The sequence below is a fragment of the Dipodomys spectabilis genome, unplaced genomic scaffold, assembly GCF_019054845.1.
Source record: "Dipodomys spectabilis isolate Male_0828 unplaced genomic scaffold, ASM1905484v1 ptg000422l, whole genome shotgun sequence".
In the NCBI taxonomy this organism is placed as follows: domain Eukaryota; kingdom Metazoa; phylum Chordata; class Mammalia; order Rodentia; family Heteromyidae; genus Dipodomys; species Dipodomys spectabilis.
The window spans coordinates 7,092,594-7,112,101 of NW_024871099.1; the positions used below are offsets into that span (position 1 = coordinate 7,092,594).

The 19,508-nt window shown below is 50.7% G+C and overlaps 3 protein-coding genes across 4 annotated transcripts; 1 reads left to right on the top strand and 2 right to left on the bottom strand.

Moving 5' to 3' along the window:
- Window positions 1–592: 592 nt before the first annotated feature.
- Mia (MIA SH3 domain containing) lies at window positions 593–6,339 on the bottom strand. The gene is made up of 5 exons (XM_042667876.1): window positions 6,290–6,339; window positions 2,733–3,247; window positions 2,514–2,647; window positions 1,570–1,680; window positions 593–678 (listed from the first exon to the last, which is right to left on the bottom strand). Exons 2-5 carry the CDS (start codon window positions 2,995–2,997, stop codon window positions 655–657), a joined length of 534 nt encoding a protein of 177 aa, XP_042523810.1. The 5' UTR covers window positions 2,998–3,247; window positions 6,290–6,339; the 3' UTR covers window positions 593–654.
- On the bottom strand, window positions 6,147–14,128 carry Snrpa (small nuclear ribonucleoprotein polypeptide A). Its single transcript, XM_042667873.1, has 7 exons — window positions 14,027–14,128; window positions 13,450–13,544; window positions 10,803–10,975; window positions 9,440–9,619; window positions 7,615–7,794; window positions 7,136–7,224; window positions 6,147–6,525 (listed from the first exon to the last, which is right to left on the bottom strand). Exons 2-7 carry the CDS (start codon window positions 13,520–13,522, stop codon window positions 6,366–6,368), a joined length of 855 nt encoding a protein of 284 aa, XP_042523807.1. The 5' UTR covers window positions 13,523–13,544; window positions 14,027–14,128; the 3' UTR covers window positions 6,147–6,365.
- Window positions 14,129–14,408: 280 nt separating this feature from the next.
- On the top strand, window positions 14,409–19,360 carry CUNH19orf54 (chromosome unknown C19orf54 homolog). 2 transcript variants are annotated; one of them, XM_042667950.1, is made up of 7 exons: window positions 14,409–14,645; window positions 14,990–15,437; window positions 16,546–16,614; window positions 16,726–16,850; window positions 17,191–17,320; window positions 17,416–17,486; window positions 18,586–19,360. In XM_042667950.1, exons 2-7 carry the CDS (start codon window positions 15,139–15,141, stop codon window positions 18,921–18,923), a joined length of 1,032 nt encoding a protein of 343 aa, XP_042523884.1. In that variant the 5' UTR covers window positions 14,409–14,645; window positions 14,990–15,138; the 3' UTR covers window positions 18,924–19,360. The 2 variants fall into 2 exon arrangements, with proteins under 2 accessions (XP_042523884.1, XP_042523885.1); XM_042667951.1 differs by having other exon boundaries at window positions 15,029–15,437.
- The last annotated feature ends 148 nt before the right edge of the window (window positions 19,361–19,508 follow it).

The following is a 19,508-nucleotide window of genomic DNA, read 5'->3' on the forward strand; positions in this document are numbered from 1 at the left end:
CTGGCTTGCAGTTGGAAGTCAGCGTGGGCAGCACAGCCTGCGAGACTCTTATCTCCAGTTAACCACCCCCCAAAAAAAAGCTCAACTGGTCTAGCGCTGGCCTTGAGTGAAAAAGCTAAAGGACAGTGGCTCAGGGCCTGAGTTCAAGCCCCAAGACAAGCATGCACGCACGCGTGCACTTGCTCTCTCGCTCTCAAAAGATGGTATAAAGCAGAGGATGGCTTGTCTTGTATGCCCGTGCCCCTGGGTTTGGATCTCTTCCACCACAAAGGAAAAAAAAAAATGAAATAAAACCGCTGTCCGGCAGATGCCACCTCGGTGGTAGGGGAATCGGGGTTCGAGATCAGCCTGAGTTGCATCTGCAATTTATATTCTATTTACGAAGCGTCTTCTCCCTTGCTCTTTGTTGTCCCCAAACTAAGTTTAGGAGCCCTTGCTGGGTACCCAGCTTGCAGTACGGGCTTTCACTAGTGAAAGTCAACCTAGCAACTGTGATGTCACCATTTTCAGGAAGATGATTGGTTAGATTCAGGACCCTGCGAAATATTTCCTTTGTAACATCCCTAACCCACCCAAAAAAACCACAGAAAGAGGCAGTTGCACTGGGCTGATATATTTTGCTTAAAGCACAGCAGGGACAGCGGTAGGCTGAGTTCACTGGCAGTAGAAATCCCATTTCTGAAAAAGAGAAAGGCAAAACGTTGGAAAGAAAATGAGGAATTATGCCACAATGGATCTAGCGGTTTTAGCAAAAAACTTGTAGCCACAGGAACCAGATTTGGCCACACAAGACCTATGCAAATTGACCGAGAGTCTTCTAATTGTTGCTCCTCCAAAGTAGATAAGGGCCAGATACAGTGGTACTGGGTAAGACCTGCAACTCAGCAAGCTGAGGCAGGAGGATGGAGAGTTTAAGTCCAGCCTAAGCAACAGAGAGGATTGTCTCAAAGGGAGGAAAAAATTAGGTGGCTCACACTTATAATCCTAGCTACTCAGGAGGCTGAGATCCAACGATCCTAGAAGCCAGCCATGACAGACAAATCCGATACTCATATTTCCAATTAATCAGCAAAAGCCACAAGTGGATGTGTGGCTCAAGCAACAGAATGCCAGTTTTTAACAATAGAGACAAGTGAGAGAGGGAGGCCCTGAGTTCAAATCCCAGTACCAGCACTCATGCACACGCGCACGCACACGCGCGCGCACACACACACACACACACACACACACACACACACACACACACAAATTTGTCCCAATTCAAACAGCAAAGCAGGGGGCTGGGAAGGTAGCTCAGTGGTAGAGTGCTTGCCTTGCATGCATGAGGCCCTGGGTTTGATTCCTCAGCACCACATAAGCAGAAAAAGCTGGAAGTGGGGCTGACGCTCAAGTGGTAGAGCGCTAGCCTTGAGCTGAAGAGCTGAGGGACAGCATCTAGGCCCAGAGTTCAGGCCCCACAACCGACCAAAAAAAAAAAAAAAAAACCAGCAAAGCAGCTGCAGAGCCTATTTGCCCATCATACTCCCAAGGGTCTTCCCGCCAGAACCCTGCCAGCCCCAGGAAACTCACATCTGTCTTCACATCAACTTTGCCAGGTTTCAGAGTCTGGTCCTCTCGGACAATACTACTGGGGAAATAGCCCAGACGAGCTGCCAGATCTCCATAATATTCTCCCTGGACCTGAAGAAGAATTGTTGAAAACCTGATCTGGGAAGACGGCATTCCTATCCCAGCTAAAAGCCTCTATGCTCTCCTCTCTTGGATCTCCACATGCCTACCTCCACCTTTCCACTAAAATGTCAACTGCTCAGAGGCCCTCCCTGAGCACTCCTAGTCACTCTGTAGGAATACAGTAGCACACATTTACTTTTTTTTTTTTTTTATGGTTTCCTTATTGTCTTCCTTCACTAGGAAAGGTTATCATTCCCTGTTCTATCTTTGATACTCAAGACAAGAAGCTGGTTCCAGGCACAGTGGTGGATACATTTAATCCCAGCATTTGGGGAGCATGAGACAGGAGGATCAACTTTTGCACCAGGGGTGTGTACAGTGAATTCAAAGCCAGTGTAGCTACATATCAAGACTCTGTCTCCAGGGGAAAGAGAAAAGGACTTGGTGCTAAATGATACCACAGTTACTAGAGTAAAAATAAAGTAGCTAGATGGCTGCTGGTGGCTCACATCACCAACCATTCAGGAGACTGAGATCTGAGGATCATGGTTCAAAGCTAGCCCAGGCAGGAAAATCCATGAGGCTCATCTCCACCTAACTACAAGTAGTAAAATGCTAGCCTTGAACAAAAATTCAGGGACAGTGCCCAGGCCTGAATTCAATCCCTATGACAAACAAGGTATGTCACAGAACTCTCTCACCTTCCCCCCCCTCACTGTACCCCACCCTGCCTCTGGTTTTCCCTTCAGATGAGAAACAGGTTTTGCTCTGACCCCAGCCCCATATCCTTCCCTGTCTCCCTGTCTCTCTCCCTGTCTGTTTCTGTCTCACTCCAGACTCACACTTCCTCCCCAGAAGAGGCGGCCTCGGCCTTTCAGCTTGGAGAAGACATATACAATTTGGCCCCTGTGTATGGTCAGGAATCGGCAGTCGGGGGCCACGTAGTCCTGAAGGGCCACCGCCATAGAAATGGGGTCTAGGGAAGGAATAGAAGGGAAATGACAACAGCTTCCACACAATCCACCAACCCAAACCCCCAACTCCTGGGTCCCCCCTCTTACGGCTGCATTCCTCATCCGCACAGAGTTTCCGTTCAGCCAGCTTGGGCATGGGGCGGCCTGCCCCTCCAGGCCCCGGGAAAGCACACAGCAAGAAGACGACAAGAAACAGTGCAGACCCCGCCATCATGGATTGTGAGCAAGCAAACAAGTGGGGTCTCTTTCCTCTTGCCATCCCTCCCCTCCTCCCCTCCTGAGACACAAGGAAACCTGTGTTCTCAAGCCTTGTCTCCGCCCCAAACCAAACTTCCCCCACCACACTCACCATCCAGATTGGCAGCCAGAAGCACTTCCAAGGTAAGAGCAATCAGTCTAAGAAAATGCCCCCAGATGGGCCCCAAAGCAAACCAGGCCACTCCAAGTGAGTCACCCCTCCCCTCGCCAACCATCTGAGGCCAAGATATTCAATTCCATCATCTTTTGAGTCAGCTAAGTTATCTGGACTCTGGTACTTTGCTATCTCCCATTGTCCCCAGGGACAGAACTAGAGCAAGTATAGAAATTCATCTTGGAATTTCCTTGTGTGGGATAGGGGAGGGGTGGGGGCACAAAACAAGGCAACCTTTGATTACCTGGAACAGCCTCAGAGCTCAGATGCTGAGTGAGCCCCTTATTCTGGGCCTCAGGCAATGCCTCCCCTTCTATTGCTCACTAGCAAACTCCAGACCAGATGACCAGGGCTAGGCTAAGTCCTCCTCTCAAAACCACCCATTTCACAGGGCAATGATGGTGTATATAGATTTGGGACTGGGAGAAATGACTCAAAAGGCTAGAGCCCCCGAGTTCAATCCACAGTACACACACACAAAAAGCCAGATTTAATGGTATATACTTGTAATTTCAGCTACTTGGGAGACTGAGAAGTTGGAGGATGGGAAACATTGAGATCCCCACTCAAAATTATAAAGTAGCTGGGCCCTGGTGGCTCACACTTGTAAACGTAGCTACTCAAAGGCTGAGATCTGAGGATCATGGTTCAAAGCCAGCCTGAGCAAGAAAGCCTGTGCCTGTTATCTCTAGTTAATTACTAAAAAGAGAACTATGGCTCAAGTAGTACAGTGCCAGTCTTGAGCAAAAACAGGAAGGTCTGAGTTCCAAGCCACAGGACTGGCAATTAAAATTAAAGGAGTAATTTTTTATATTCATTCAATAAATATGATTATACACATTATGTTAGTTCCTATTCTTGGCCTTGGAGACTCATCAGGAAGTGAAAAACTTGTATAGGGGCAGACAAACAGTAAACCCACCTCAGGTAAACAAGTGTGTGAAGAAATCAGGGTAGGTTGGTGAAGTGTATGCTTTGAATGGGTGAGGCCAGAGCTTCTGTCCCCTCCCAACCCCCCAAAAAGAGATTATTTTAGAACACACTATGAATTAGCTGTAGCCCATAATAGTTGAAATTAATTTCCCAAATCTCAATTTTACTTATCCATTGCTGCATAATTCATGACAGCAAAGTATCCTAGATCAAGGCTGCATTAAACAAAGTTGTAATTATGACTGGCAAAGACCCTGTAGAGATTTGGTATTATCTGTGTCTTCAGGTATGATCAAGAGGTTCAGCGGCATTCCCCCCAGAAAAGCGGAGGGGGGGTCCCCCACTGTCTTCATGTGCTGTAGATCCGGCAGGAAATTTCAAAAGCACGAGGAACAGAGGGTGAAGGTTATTCAATGTGGCCATATCCACTTCATCCAGGACCCCACCCTCCACCCCAACTCCCGTGGAAAATTTATTTCTCCTCCATAACACAGGCATTCCAGCAGGGCCCTGACAGACACAATTCTATTCATGAAAATGCAAATGGGAACCCTGATCCATTCTCTTCTTCACAGTCCTCGAACCCTGAGGTCTCTCACTCGACTCCAGGCCCTCTGTACTGCTTCCAGACCTTTCCAATGGCCTGGATGTTCGGGGTCTTTTCTGGGGGTTCAGCCCAGGGAGTACTTCGGCTCCAGCCTTCACAGACCCTTCTGCAATGCTGCCCTTAGTTTTCCTTTTCTGTCAAGCTGAGGAGAAACTTAGGGCCTGGAGTTCAGTAATATGCCATGGCCAGAAACAGGAAGTGGTGGATATGAACATTCCTCTCTCACCTGTATACCTGTTTCAGATGCATGCGCAAGAACCACCTCCTGCTCCGCTCCCCAACCTCTGGATTGCCAAGTGAGCACTTTTTTTTGCTATCATTAGCACATTTACTATTGGCTTATTGCACACCCGATCCCCACCACAGGAGAGAGCAAGCACACACTAAGTGTGCTGTGGGTGTGTGCACAAGCATTATCCTGGTATTAACATAAGAAAATCAAAATACCACCAGGACATGAATAGTCCTTGGGGTAATGGGGGTGGGGCGGGTGGGGAGGAAAAAAAGGTGGTTTCCCAGACTGGAAATCAGGATCAGCTGATCACAGAAGCCCACACATCACAAGCGCCAGGTCCGTGAGGCCCATGGCTTCTGTGCAATGGGTGAGATATTTCCACTTGCCCACTTGCATTAAGGCCGCACCACGGAATGATGGCAGCAACCCCGTCCTCCTTTCCTGACCGTCACGTCATGTAGGGAGAAAGACTACACATTGCCCTACAGCAGACAGTGGAGAGGAGGAGAAGGAAGCAGCATCCAGACAAAACGAGGTGCTCTTAACAAGTGCATCTTTGTGTGGTCTACAATCTGCCTAACTTGCACAGGGCAGTTAGAAAATAGAACCGGTCGGGTGCTGGTGGCACACTTTTAATCCTAGCTACTCAGGAGGCTGAGATCTGAGGATTGCGGTTCAAAGCCAGCCTAAGCAGGAAAGTGTGTGAAACTCTTATATCCAATGAACCCCCGGAGAACCAGAAGTGAAATCGTGGCTCAAAGTGGTAGAATGCTAGCCTTGAACAAAAAAGCTCAGGGATAGAGCCCAGGCCCTGAGTTCAAGCCTCATAACAGAAGAGAAGAGAGGAGGGGAGGGGAGAGGAGAGGGGAAGAGAAGGGAGAGGAGGGGAGGGGAGGGGAGGGGAGGGGAGGGGAGGGGAGGGGAGGGGAGAGGGGAGGGGAGGAGAGGAGGGGAGGGGAGAGGAGAGGGGAAGAGAAGGGAGAGGAGGGGAGGGGAGGGGAGGGGAGGGGAGGGGAGGGGAGAGGGGAGGGGAGGAGAGGAGGGGAGGGGAGGGGAGGGGAGGGGAGGGGAGGGGAGGGGAGGGGAGGGGAGGGGAGGGGAGGAGAGAAAAGAGAAGACACAAGACAGAGAAAGAGCCAGAAGTCAATGTAACTTAAGTTTGTGTAATGTTATTATACCAACTGTGTTTTCCCAAAATTCCGTGAGATCTAAAAGCCTGGGGTGTGTTGATATGAAAGGAAGGGAAGGAACCATAGAAAGCAAAAAAATAATGGGACAGACAAACGGTTGTGAAAAAAAACAAACCTCAAAAAACAAAAACAAAAACAAAAAAAACAACACTTTAATTCCAGCCTAACAGCGCCAGGTGCAATGTCTGGGTCAGACTCTGGGTACAATGCTGTGTGGCGACCACGCACTCACACACGGCTCTGAGAAGGCCCCCAAGGGGGACTTACCTTCAGGGACTGAGCCAAGGGGGACAGAGGTGGCCCCAGGACGGGGTTGGGGGCAGTCCGGGGCAGGGGAAGGGTGCTACTTCTTGGCAAAGGAGATCTTCATGGCATTGTTCTGGGTGATCTTAAAGCCTTGCAGGGCGTCGCGAGCTGCCCCGGCCTGAACCTCATTGTCAAACTCCACGAAGGCGATGTCGTGCCGCCCGGGGACCAGGCGGACCTCTTTAAAGCCAGGGAACCTATGAAGAGGGAACAGCAGATCTCAGGGCTCCGCCCCTCATGTCAGCACCTAGTGAACAGATGCTAAACATCCTACAGAGGGCAGGACAGGCTCTCACAACAGATTATCAGGCCCAAAATGTGGACAGTGCTAATAAGACAACAGGCAAGCACCAGTGCTCATGCCTGTAATCCTAGCTACTCAGGAGGCTGAGATGTGAGGATCATAGTTCAAAGCCAGCCTGGGCAAGAAAAGTCCATATGACTCCTATTTCCAATGAAACAAACAAACAAAAACCCCAGCAGTGGAGCTGTGGCTCAAGCGGTAGGGCACCAACCTTGAGTGAAAAAGTGCAAGGGCAGTGTCTAGGCCTTGAGTTGGAGCCTCAGGAAATGCACATACACACACAAAAGGCTCAGAACGTGGAGTTTACTGACCCCCCTCCCTCAGAGGCTAAACCAAGACCAGCGTGACCCCATCTCCACAGATGGCCTCTCCCACAGCCCCAGCCTGGAATCCTCCACCTTCCACAGCAGTCCCTGCTGCCTGCCAGGCCTGAGCTGGTTCAGGGGGCTAACAGCACAGCCCTGAGGCCCACTCGCGTCATTTCCCTTCGCGGCTGCACTTACTGGTTGAAGAGCATGGACAGCATCAGTTCGTTGGTCTCCTCCGGCAGGTTGGTGAGGAACAGAATATGATTGGGTGGGTTCTCAGAAAGCTGCAGAGGACGGAGGGGACCAGCGTGAACACCAGAGCCGCAAGCTGAGGGGGGAGCTCGGTGGCCCCACATGCACTCCTACATTTCTATCTGCACCCCACACCTCCAAAGTGCGGTACAAGGCCAGCTGCACAAACTGGCACTCGGCAGATAAATCTAGATGCTGGCCTCTGCTCCGGCCTCCCCCTGGCCTTCACACCTCCCAACAGGCTGATGCCTCTGACTAGGCCACCCTCCTCACCCCCAGCTACTTGCCCTATACTTTGGGATCCCCGCTCCAGTGCCAAGATGGCTGCCCAGATCACTCCATCTAAAACAGCTCTCTACCACCCTGCCCGTTTCTGTTCCCCTATTCTGCTTTGGAGGACTGGGGAGGCACAGGACACTTACAGGCTGGGCAGGTGGCATCTGCCCTGGCATGAGCTGCTGCGGGGGCATGGCTCCTGGTGGGATCTGTCCTGGCGCGAGGCCTGGTGGTGGAATCATGCCAGGAGGCGGCATATAGGGCGGCTGTCCTGGCATGTGGTGCATGATGCGTGGGGCTTGAGTCATCGGCGGCATGCCCATGCCCTGCAGAGGAAGAGGATGAGATCGACACACTAAGGTGGGAGGCGAAGCCAAGGGAAGGCAAGTTACAGTGCCCTCAGATGAGAGACAAAAAGAGCCAGGCACCAGTGGCTCATGCCTGTAATCCCAGCTACTCAGGAGGCTGAGATCTGAGGATTGTGGTTCAAAGCCAGCCCAGGCAACAAAAGTCCCCGTGAGACTCTTCTCTCCAATGAACCACTCAAAAACCAGAAGTGGCACTGTGGCTCAGGTGGTAGATCGATCACCTTGAGCTGAAGAGCTGAGGGACAACACCCAGGCCCAGAGTTCAAGCCCCATGACCAACCAAAAAAAAGAGAGAGAAAGACAGAGAGAAAAGAGTCCACACCAGCCAGGTGTAAGAATGCATGTCTGTAATCTGAGCACTTGGGCTGGAGGATTGAGTTCAAGGTGTGTCTGGGCTACACAGACATAATCTGTCAAGAAAACCAAAAAGGGATCGTATATATAGATATTTCTAGACTCTTCTGTCTGCCCCATTGGTATATCTTTTCCTGTTTATTACTAGCCTTATATCCAGTGCCGCTTATCCACTAAAGTAATTTTCTACATAGACAGTGATTTAAAAGACATGGACGGCAAGTCAGGCACTGGTAGCTCATGTCTATAATCATAGCTACTCAGGAGGCTGAGATCTGAGGATTGTAGTTCAAAGCCAGCCTGGGCAGGAAAAGGCCATGAGATTCTTTTCTCCAATTAACCACCAAAAAACCGCAAGTGACACTGTGGCTCAAGTGGTAGAGCACTAGTTTTGAGCAGAAAGGCTCAGGGACAACACCCAGGCCCTGAGTTTAAGCCTCATGACTGACCAAAAAGAGCGAGAAAGAGAAAGACAAACAAACAGCAAAATCAAGGTGAAGAAAGAAACCAGGCAATAGATAATGGAGAAAAATGAACTTCGGAAATAGTTTAGCAGAGGAGATAGGTATTAAAAAAAGAGAACCTACCCAGGGGAGGTGCTCAAACCTCCCCTGCCCCTCCCAGAAAAACACTGTATTTGTTTAAAAAAGAAGAAGAATCGGGCGCCAGTGGCTCAACATCTGTATTCCTAGCTACTCAGGAGGCTAAGATCTGAGGATCGCAGTTCAAAGCCAGCACTGGCAGCAAAGTCTGTGAGACTCTTATTTCCAATAAACCACTCAGAAAACCAGAAGTGGCGCAGTGGCTCAAGGGGTAGAGTGCTAGCTAGCCTTGAGCTGAAGAGCTGAGGGACAGCACCCAGGCCCAGAGTTCAAGCTCCACACCGACCGAAAACAAAAAAAAAGAAAGAAAAAAATGGAGCCAGGCACTGGTGGCTCACACCTGTAAACCTTGGAGGTTTCCTCAGGAGCCTGAGATATGAGGATCATAATTAAGAGGCCAGCCAGGGCAAGAAAGTCTCTGAGTCGCTTATCTTCACACCAAAAAATCTAGAAGTAGTGCTGTGACTCAAGTGGTAGAGTGGCAGCCTTGAGGAAAAAAAAAACAACTCAGAGACAGTGCCCAGACCTGAGTTCAAGCCCTAGGACTGACACAAAAAAAAAAAAAGGAAGGAAGGGGTCTGAATCCCAAGGAAGATGTCTCTCCCACCTAGCTAGAGCCTGATGCTGCTGGAGGCCTGGTGGCTTACCGGGACAGGTCCCTGCACAGCTCCCACTACGGGGGCAGCGGCCCCACCCTGCACAGCCTTCTTGGCCGATGGGGTCTCCTGGCTTTTGGGCTTCCTCTTCTCCCGCTTGCGGTCCCGTTCCACAAAGGTCCCCTTCATCTTGGCAATGATATCCGAGTCCGTCTTGGCATACTGGATGCGCTACCAAAAACAGAAGGGAAGGTGTGGGGTTCAGAGCCAAACTGCCTGGGATGGAAAAAATTGGACCCACCGGGAACTTGGAAAAGAACCGGTACAGAAACTGCTTGGCTACAATTTTACTCATGCCAAAACTGGGGATGCTTCCCATTGGGAAAAGAGGAGGGTTGAGTGTAAGTGCTAGAACAGGCTGTACCTGACACACAGTGAGAACGCTGAGGTTTTTAGGGGACAGATGGAACCGCCTCACCACCAGCCCCATACAGGGGAGTTTCTGCTCACACATGGACAGAGCTCAGCGGTGCAGGTGCTAAAACTCACCCACTCAGCCCTCTAAGGGACAATCTATCTGAGGCTGGGCCCGCACTCCAGGCCTGGAGGACAGCCAGGTAAGCACACAGAAGCCCCGTCCAATGGAGCGCAGTCAGCATGACCAAGAAGGCTGAAACATGACTTCCAACATGTTGACAAGTGACATCTGCAGACAAGGTGGCCAGGAAAGGTCTCATGGAGGTGACATTTGTCCAGACCACAAAGGGGGTTGGGGGAGAGCCAACCATGAGGCTATCTGGAGAGAGCCTTCTAGCACAGCAATGGCCACACAAAGAGCTAGGCCTGCTGACTCTGATGAGGGAAGAAGAAAGCAAAGGCCCCAGGTGGTCAGGAACCATCACGAGTGATGACTATATTTGTCCTAGGAAGCTTAAGGCTATAGTGTTGGAAGCAGGAGAGCAAGGAATCCTCACTCAAGTCTCGAAAGAAGCCTTGTGGTGTGGACAAGGAACTTGGAGAACAGGGCTCCCATGAACAGGCAACTGCCATCTGCTCTGACTAGGCCTGAGGCACGAAAGTGCAAGAAGCAGGCAATATAAACTGGGTGCTGGTGGCTCATGCCTATAATCCCAGCTACCTCAGGAGGCTGAGATCTGTGGATTGAGGATGGAAGCCGATCTGGGCAGGAAAAGTCTGTGAGACTCTCATCGCCAATGAACCACCAGATTACTGAAAGTGGTACTGTAGCTCAAAGTGGTAGGCTTGAGCAAGAGTTCAGGACAGTACCCAGGCCCTGAGTTCAAGCCCCACAACTGACGTCAACAACCACCACAAACAAGAAGCAGGTGGCAGTAGCTATGTGTTTTGATAAAGTTCAAAGGACTTTCTAACAAAATTCTCTCTGTCTCCTTACCATGGGCTTGTCATAGAAGGGGAAACCCTGCATGGAGCGCAGGGCATTGGTGGCACTGCTGACTTCCTTGAAGATGACAAAAGCCTGGCCCCTCATCTTCAGGCTCCGTGATACCAGGATATCCAGAATCTGGCCAAACTGGGAGAAGATGGCATACAGGGACTTCTTCAGTTCTGTGGGCAGGGAAGAGGAAGAGAAGACCACATTGTAACCAGATGCCTATGTTCCATATCCTAGGACTCGACTGCACCAACTAGGGGACAGAGCATCCAGAATGTCACAGGTCAGTCACCTCTCCTGACTGCACAGTCACAAGAGCGGAGAACAAGCAGGTTGGGGACAAGAAGGAGCTGGACTGCGTCGTGGGAAGGGCTCAAAACAGTATCTGTGCCGGGTGCCGGTGGCTCACACCTGTAATCCTAGCTACTCAGGAGGCTGAGATCTGAGGATCTCTGTTCAAAGCCAGCCCAGACAGGAAAGTCCATGAGACTCTGGGCCTGGGCACTGTCCCTCAGCTCTTCAGCTCAAGGCGAGCGCTCTACCACTTGAGCTACAGCACCACTTCCGGTTTTCTAGTGGTTTATTGGAGATAGAAGTCTCACGGTCTTTCCTGCCCGGGCTGGCTTTGAACCGCGATTCTCAGATCTCAGCCTCCTGAGTAGCTAGGATTACAGGCGTGAACCACCGGCGCCCGGCTGCATGAGACTCTTATCTCCAATGAACCACTAGAAAACTGGAAGTGGCGTTGTAGCTCAAGTGGTAGAGCGTTTGCTTTGAGGTAAAGAACTGAGAGACAGTGCGCAGGCCCAGAGTTTAAGCCCCACGACCAACCAAAAAAAAAAAAAAAAATCTACTCTTGTGTGCATTGATACAGGGGCTTGAACTCAAGGCCTGGGTGCTGTCCCTGAGTTTCTTATGCTCAAGGCTAGCACTCTACTGCTTGAGCCACAGAGTCACTTCCACCTTTTTCTGCTTATGGAGTACTAAGGACTCGAACCTAGGGCTTCACGTATACTAAGCAAGCACTCTACTTCTAAGCCACATTCCCAACCCCCTGAGCTTTTTTTCACTCAAGGCCAGCACTCTACCACTTGAGCAAAAATTCTATTTCTGGCTTTTTGATGATTACTTGGAGGTATGAATCTCCTGCACTTTCCTTTATAAGCTGGCTTTGAACCACAATTCTGAGCTCTCAGCCTCCTGAGTAGCTAGGATAACACACAAAAACTACCAGTGCCTAGTAATAACCTAAATTCATTCCATCAAGCTCCTATGGTTCTTCTGATGGTTTTCTTTTTTTCCCCTCCCCTTTTCACGTAGCTCAGGCTGGCCTCTGAACTCTCAGCTGCTCCAACTTCTGAATTGGGGGGGAGGTGCAACACTATGCCTGATCTTTTGGCCAACTGTCTAGAGATGATAGTAAGAGTTGACATTCATTTTCCCTTCAGTCCACTGGGTATAACTAAAAACTCTAAGAGTTTTGTTGATTACAAGAATTGAGGTGGTTTGAATTTGTTTCGGTATTGAGGATCAAAGTCAGGACCTTACACATAGTTAGATTGTATGTTTTCCCCATTAGCTGCATCCCAGGCAAGAGGTGAGAGAGCTTTTGTTATTGTTCTTGATTTGTTTAAAAACAAGACATAGCTCTGTGACACTGGCCACCCTTAAACCTCAGATCTTTCTGCCTGCAAATGCTCGGACTACAGAGTGAACCACTACTCAGCTCAAGAATAAGTTTTTGAAAAAAAAGAAAAGAAAAAAAAAAAGAATAAGTTTTTGTTTTGTATGCCAGTACTGGGGCTTGTACTCAGGGCCTTATGCTCTCACTTGGTTTTTCCACTCATGGCTGCCCCTCTACCATTAAACCAACCTCCACTTCCAAGAATAAGTTGTTCTTAAATAGATTTTCATTCCAATAACCAGGCACTGGTAGCTCATTCCTGTAATCCTAGCTGCTCAGGAAACCGATATCCAGATAGCTGTAGTTCAAGGCCAGCCTAGGCAGAAAAGTCTGTGAGCCTCCATCTCCAAAATAAGGAATAAAAAGTAGAGGTGAGGGTGTGGCTCAAATGGTAGAGGGCCAGCCCAGCAAAATCAAGGCAGAGCTCAAATCCTAGTATGTAACAAAGAAATGGGGGGAGGGGGGGAATAAAACAGCAGTCTCCTGCAGGCTTAATGTAAGGATTACATATATTCAACTTTTACAGCTTGACAGACATGGTGGAACAAACCTGTAATCCCAGTTCTGGAGTGGAGGTAAAGAGGATCTAAACAATGAGAACACCCCTGAAATCAAGACAATCTCAGTTTCCGCGCTCGAAGACGTCATAGGCCAGTGGAAAGACAGCCTGATGACTCGCAAAATGATCTGGGGTTCAGGGGAAGGCAGGAGAAATCCAATAAGGTTTCTTCTAAGAGAGATCCTGTATAAATTAGTGCCTAAATGAATTACCAATGCTGATCAGGTTCAAGGGCAGAGCATAGGCTGGAAATGGAGGCAGAGGTTATTTACAAAGACCAGTGGGGTTAGCCCTCTCCCCCACACCCCCGGTTTGGTTGGAGGATACAGCAAGTGAATGCTGGAAATGGAAAGGCATCAACTCATGCCGGGTAATCTACAATCCAGACTACACCAAGAACTTACCATCTTTCTTGATCTTCTCGTTGAGGTTGTTGATATAAATTGTGTGGTTGGGGCGGGTCTCAGGAACTGCCATGCTGTGAGATTCTGAGGTAGAGCTTAAAAAAAAAAAAATTTAGAAAGTGACTTTAGTCTGAGTTACTCCCAATCTTTTGACTCAACTGCCTTACGGGGTCTGCTCAGGGATGGATAAGAGGAAGACAGGCAGACTCTCGAGTTGTGGGACTTGAAGGAACACCCAGGGAAATAACAATGCGTGCGTGGGACTCCTGCTCCTCCAGAAAGCGTGCTTAGGGCAACCTCCAAAAGTTTACTACAACTCCCAAGATGCACCACGCGAGCCAATAGGCGGAGCGTCCCAAGTGGCGATATCTATTGGTCCACACGGAAAAGGGGCAGTGCGGGAGAAAAACCCCGGATGTAGAGCCAGTTAAAGAAAGCGGCGATACTTTAAGATAACCTGAACTCCTACAACGCAAAAAAAAAAAAATCCCCAAGCGACGTGCGAATAGGCCCGGCACCAAGTACTCCGCCCACCCTCCCGGGGGCCGATGGCTGTTTTGTGGTCGAGATAACTTACCAACAAAAGCCGCAGCCCCGGCAAATAGCTTCAACTACGTTCCCTCAGACCGGACCACAAAGCTTCCTCCCTGGCCCCACCTCTCCTTTCCCGAAAAACCAATCCCCGCACGGAGATTCGGAAGATTGACCAATCAGAGTCAGTCTCATCCCCTCGGCTCCAACTTGCCAATCAAAAGGACGCCTGGGTTCCCGCCTCAGTAGAAAAATCCCTCCCCCTGCGAGCGTTCCGCGCTCCGCCGCGCCCCGGCCTACGGGCCCAATCAGCGAAGGTCACGAGTTCCTAGCCAATCTGCTCGCGCTGTAGTTTTCCGGAAGTCGTCTTTCGGAAGCAACACCCCTTCCCTGTCTTCTCACGGCTCGCGTCACGTGGTAGGCGAAAGGGGTGGGCCCTCGCTGCGCGATCGTCCACGTGACGTGGCAAAGACGGGGTGCCGGAGCTGCCATTTTGCGCGGGAGGGCGCCACCTTGTACTTCCTAAACTTCATCCCGCAGTCTGGCGGTCTCAGCTGTCTCCAATCTCAAGACTTTTCCTCTTGGCTGATTCCCGGACCTCCTCTAATTGCTAGGCTGTTTTCCCTGCCTGATGCCCTTTTGACCTCTTGACCTCTGGCTCAAAGGTCAGCCCCCGGGTTCTGAACTTGGGTCTGGGCTGTGTGGCTTTGGAGATCCTCAGGTTTAAGTTGCTCAGGTTTCTAAGCTGTGATCTGGCCCTTTATAACACAAAACGGAATCCAGCTCCAAAGGGGGAAGATAAGCCTTACAATATATATAACCCAGTTCACCCCAGCCTCCTAGCACAAATATTCCAGCTTTAAGGACCCCACTCAGGCCTCTCATTCCTTGAGTCAACCCCAGTCCGTGTCGCATGGTTTCAGGTTCTAGTCTTTGTTCCTTCACAATAAGTGGGTAACCACCACAGTCGGCAACTAAACTCTAACTAATCTTTTTTTGTTTGTGACAGGGTCTTCTTATGTAGCATCCGATCCTCCCATCTCCCCAGGTGCTGAGATTACAAGAAGATTGCCACCACATCTGGATGCTCTAAAACTTTGCAATCTACATCCCTGAGACCAACGCTTTTGGGGAATCCTGCCTCCTGAAGACCCCAAAATGACTTCTCAGTGCCCTTTTCCCATAGAGTCACTAGTCCCTCCAAGAGCCCCCCTCCTTCCACCTCCTCTATCCACAAATCTCTTGAATGTCTCGTTTTCACTCCCTCTCTGTGGTGTCCAGGCCCCCATCCCTCCACCACCTCCACTGCCTCCTCCACCCACTGCCGTGGGGGCTGTTCCGCCTCATGTCTATGGCCTCGAGAAGAGTCAGCTCCTGAAAGAAGCCTTCGAGAAGTCCTGCCCTGTTGCCAAGGGGAGAGAAGATGTGAAGAGGCTCCTTAAGCTGCACAAGGACCGGTAGGGTCTCCACATTTCACCCCACTTGGGCTCATCTGGGTGACAGTGACCTTGTCCCCAAGATCACTTGTTATCTCTCAAGAGTTTATTTGTCCTCTAATTCTTTGTTGTTGTTGGTGGTGGTGGTCCTGGGGCCTGAATTCTGGGCCTGGGTGCTGTCCCTCAGCTCTTCAGCTCAAGGCTAGCACCCTACCACTTGAGCCACAGCACCACTTCTGGCTTTTTCTGCTTATATGGTACTGAGGAATCAAACCCAGAGTCTTATGCATGCAAGGCAAGCACTCTACCACTGAGCCACCTTCCTAACCCCTCAATCCTCTACTAAGGCCTATCAGCCATGATGTGCCAGTGCCTGGTCCAGTAGAAAAGGCAGTCAAATTTTGGGCCCACCACTTATCTCCATAGTACCAGGATTGTGGTGATAGAATCCAGAGGTGAGTGACTGATCCAAGCTGGGGGAGTCTGAGGATTTCTGGGAGAAGAGGAACCCTCAGTGCTGCCAAGCAGGTTATACAGGAGGTATGTGAAGAGAGAAGACAGATTGACCATAGGCCATAGGACTGGCCCATGTGTGCACATGCGTGCTCACGTGTGTGCACATACACATGTACAACATGGCTGGAGAATTTGGGAGTATTTAGGTAGTACAAGGAATTAAAGTTAGGGCTTGGCTGGACACCAGTGGCTCACACCTGTAATCCTAGCTACTCAGGAGGCTGAGATCTGAGGATTGCAGTTCAAGGCCAGCTCAGGCAGGAACTTCTGTGAGACTTACCTCCAGTTAACTACCAGAAATCCAGAAGTGCTGCTGTGGCTCACGTGGTAGAGTGCTAGCCGTGAGCTGAAGAGCTCAGGGACAGTGCTCAGGCCCAAAAGTTCAGACCACACAATCAACGACGACAACAAAAAAAGTCAAGGCCTCAATATACCACTTGAACTATGTCCTCTAGATTTTGCTTTTAGTTTGTTTTCCAGATAGGGTCTCACTCTTGTACCAGTGCATCCTTGAACCTTAATCCTCTTATCTCCTGAACTCTTCCTGAGCAGCCATGGGTTCCCATGCTCAGTGCTGGAAGTTTATGAATCCAGGCATTTCTTTTTCCTTCAGATTCCGGAGTGACTTGCAGTGGATTCTCTTCTGTGCTGACCTGCCATCCCTCATCCAAGAAGGCCCTCAGTATGTGCCCTGGGTGAAGGGAATGGAAACCCCTTCTGATCTCTACCTTACGGTACACAGAGGTCCAATAAAGACAACAGGCTTAAGGGGAACTGGGACTGTTTCTCCCAGGTGCGGGTTGGTGGCCTTGTGGATGGCTGGCACTCTTCTGTCACCCCCCAGTGGCATCTCCCTGGAGAGACTCGTACAGGTAGCCATGGAGAGAGGCTACACAGCCCAGGGAGAGATGTTCTCTGGTGAGTTGAGTGGGAAAGAGCTTCAAGCTAGTGCTCCCCTCGGTCTTCCCTAAAAGGGGCTGAAGAGGTAGGATAAGGGGGAAAGCCGCTCACGCCATTCTCCAGGCCTGTTCCCCTTAGGCTAGTCAGCCAGAATGGTTACCAAGTTGAATTGGGGAGCCAGGCTGCCTGGGTTCCAAGCCCAGCTCTGCCTACTGGTTGGCTTTTCATGCTTTCTTTTCTGTATTTGTCCCCAAGTGTTGGTGGGTGTATTGAGGTTGGAAACATGGATCCTGTGCAAGCCCTTGGCATGTTGCTAGGCATATAGTGAGCTCGCTCTCGTTCTCTTTCTCACCTGCAGTGGCTGACATGGGCAGGCTGGCACAGGAGACATTGGGCTGCCAGGCCGAGCTGATCTATGGTGGCCTGGGTGGTCCCAACCGAACTCGTGTCCTACAGCACCTCATCACTGGACAGCCCATGCTTATCCCGTATCCCAGGGCCTGGGAGGCAGACGGGTGGGCAGGGGAAGCAGGGGGTACAAAGGGTGGGTCCTTGGGCCTTTGGTCCTTAACATCCGCATCAGCTACGATGAGGATTTCAATCATGAGCCATGCCTGAGGAAGGGCCACAAGGCCCACTGGGCAGTGTGTGCAGGTGAGATCCCCTCCTTTGTCCCTGTACCCCCTCTCTGGGTTTCCCCAACCCCCCATTAGCCTTCCTCACATTCTTGCCCTTGCCTTGATGCTCTACAGCCAGGCCATGCACTTGGGGCATAGCAGAGCTGGGTCACCCATGTCCCCCACGGGTGACACAAGCATGAGACGTGGCAAGCAGTAGGTGCCTCAGGGCTCCTCTGTTTGGGATTTCCACAAAGGTGCATCGCATCTGGAAATGGAAGGTGACAGTAGAGCATGTGACCAGTGCTTGGCACGTGACCCAGTTCAGGAAGCATCAGCAGCCTGTCACCCTCATTACCCCCCTGCCTTGGAAGAGGCCACAATTGTACATGTCAGGAGGCCGGAATGGAAGCTCTGCTCAGACTGTTCATGGAGGTTTTGTGGCCTTGAGGGCTCTTCCTGAGCATCTTCTTCCTGCAGGGCTGGAGGTGACAGGCTTTGCTCCTTCCAGTGTCACCCCCTCCCACTGCCCTAAACCACAGGGCAGAGCCTCAGATGCCTGAAGCTTTGGAGTGTGGAATCAGATGCCTGGGCCCCACTCTCAACATAGCTGTGTGCCTGCTGAGCCCCTATAAAATTAGGCAGTTGAGGGGCTGGGAAGGTGGCTCTGGTAGAGCGCTTGCCTTGCATGCCTGAGGCCCTGGGTTCAATTCCTCAGCACCACATAAGCAAAAAGAAAAAAGCCGGAAGTGGCGCTGTGGCTCAAGTGGTAGAGCACTAGCCTTGAACTGAAGAGCTGAGGGACAGCACCCAGGCCCAGAGTTCAGGCCCCATGACCGGACCCAAAAAAAAAAAAAATTAGGCAGTTGAACATTTCTCTTTTTGTGCTGGTACTGGGACTTGAACTCAGGGCCTTGCACTGTCCTTAAGCTTTGCTGCTCAAGGCTAGCACTGTACCACTTGGAACCATAGCTCCACTTCAGTTTCAGATGGTTCTTTGGAGATGAGAGTCTCATGGAATTTCTTGCCCCAGCTGGCTTCAAACCTTGATCCTCAGATCTCAGCCTCCTGGGTAGGATGATGGATATTAGCCATATCCCGACTCCTCTTCCTCTTATTCTCCTGTTCTCCTCTAGGCATCCTGGTGGGTGTGCAGGGTACACTGAGCCTCGGCTACCTGGAGGACCCTGAGATGCCAGGCCTTTTCCACCCTGCGCCTGGTGCAGCCAGCCACCTACCATCCCTACCAGAGGAAGGCACTCCAGGCACCGTCTTCCTTCTCTCCAAGCAAGGCAAGAGTTGGCACTACCAGCTGTGGGACTATGACCAAGTCCGGGATAGCAACCTGCAGCTGACAGACTTCTCACCCGCAAGGGCCACCGATGGACGGGTGTATGTGGTGCCCACTGGTGGGGTGCGGGCCGGCCTCTGTGGCCAGGCCCTGCTCCTCAGATCACGGGAGTCAAGCCACTGACCTGACCACACCTTAGCTCTGTCACCACTGGACAAGTGCCCCAGCTTCTCCCCGTGTGACAACTGTGGATTTAGTTCAGAAACCCTTCCCCGATTCCCCCCACTGTCTCAAGCCCATCCCTTCTGGAGTTGAATACTGGTCCCCCTCTCCGGGGAGACGCAACTCAGACCCTACATCCTTCCCATCCCACCCTGATATAACCCCCACCTGCCTCTTGGGGGCATCTTCTAAGCAACTGTCACCTCACTGGACATCTACAGGTACCTCCTGCCTGGGCCCCAACCCCAGCCTGCTTAGAAGACCACATAGAACACTTCCCACTGAGTTCTCCTGGTCCATCTCACCCTCTGGCCCATGTGTTGTGCCTTAGCTTTTCTGCTCAAGGCTGGTGCTTATCACATGAGCCACACCTCCACTGCCAGCTTTTTTTGTGTTTAAGTAGGAATTATAGTCTCACTGTCTTTCCTTCTCCAGGTTAGCTTTGAACCATGATCCTCAGATCTCAGCTTCTTGAGGAAGGTAGGCTTACAGGCATGAGACACCAGCACCAGGCTGATCATCATGATTAAAAATAAATAAATAAAA

What these genes read in the sequence shown, in the direction of transcription:
- CUNH19orf54 (XM_042667950.1), top strand. Translation starts at nt 15,139, where the DNA reads ATGACTTCTCAGTGCCCTTTTCCCATAGAGTCACTAGTCCCTCCAAGA. An exon ending in CTTAAGCTGCACAAGGACCG is followed by an intron (nt 15,438 to 16,545) that starts GTAGGGTCTCCA and finishes TTTTTCCTTCAG; the next exon opens with ATTCCGGAGTGACTTGCAGT. An exon ending in CCACTGGGCAGTGTGTGCAG is followed by an intron (nt 17,487 to 18,585) that starts GTGAGATCCCCT and finishes GTTCTCCTCTAG; the next exon opens with GCATCCTGGTGGGTGTGCAG.
- Snrpa (XM_042667873.1), bottom strand. Translation starts at nt 13,522, where the DNA reads ATGGCAGTTCCTGAGACCCGCCCCAACCACACAATTTATATCAACAAC. An exon ending in AGATGCCACCTGCCCAGCCT is followed by an intron (nt 7,225 to 7,614) that starts GTAAGTGTCCTG and finishes CGTCCTCTGCAG; the next exon opens with CTTTCTGAGAACCCACCCAA. An exon ending in CTGTCCATGCTCTTCAACCA is followed by an intron (nt 6,526 to 7,135) that starts GTAAGTGCAGCC and finishes CCCTCTTCATAG; the next exon opens with GTTCCCTGGCTTTAAAGAGG.
- Mia (XM_042667876.1), bottom strand. Translation starts at nt 2,997, where the DNA reads ATGGTGAGTGTGGTGGGGGAAGTTTGGTTTGGGGCGGAGACAAGGCTT. An exon ending in TGCGGATGAGGAATGCAGCC is followed by an intron (nt 2,648 to 2,732) that starts GTAAGAGGGGGG and finishes TTCCTTCCCTAG; the next exon opens with ACCCCATTTCTATGGCGGTG. An exon ending in AAGTTGATGTGAAGACAGAT is followed by an intron (nt 679 to 1,569) that starts GTGAGTTTCCTG and finishes TCTCTTTTTCAG; the next exon opens with AAATGGGATTTCTACTGCCA.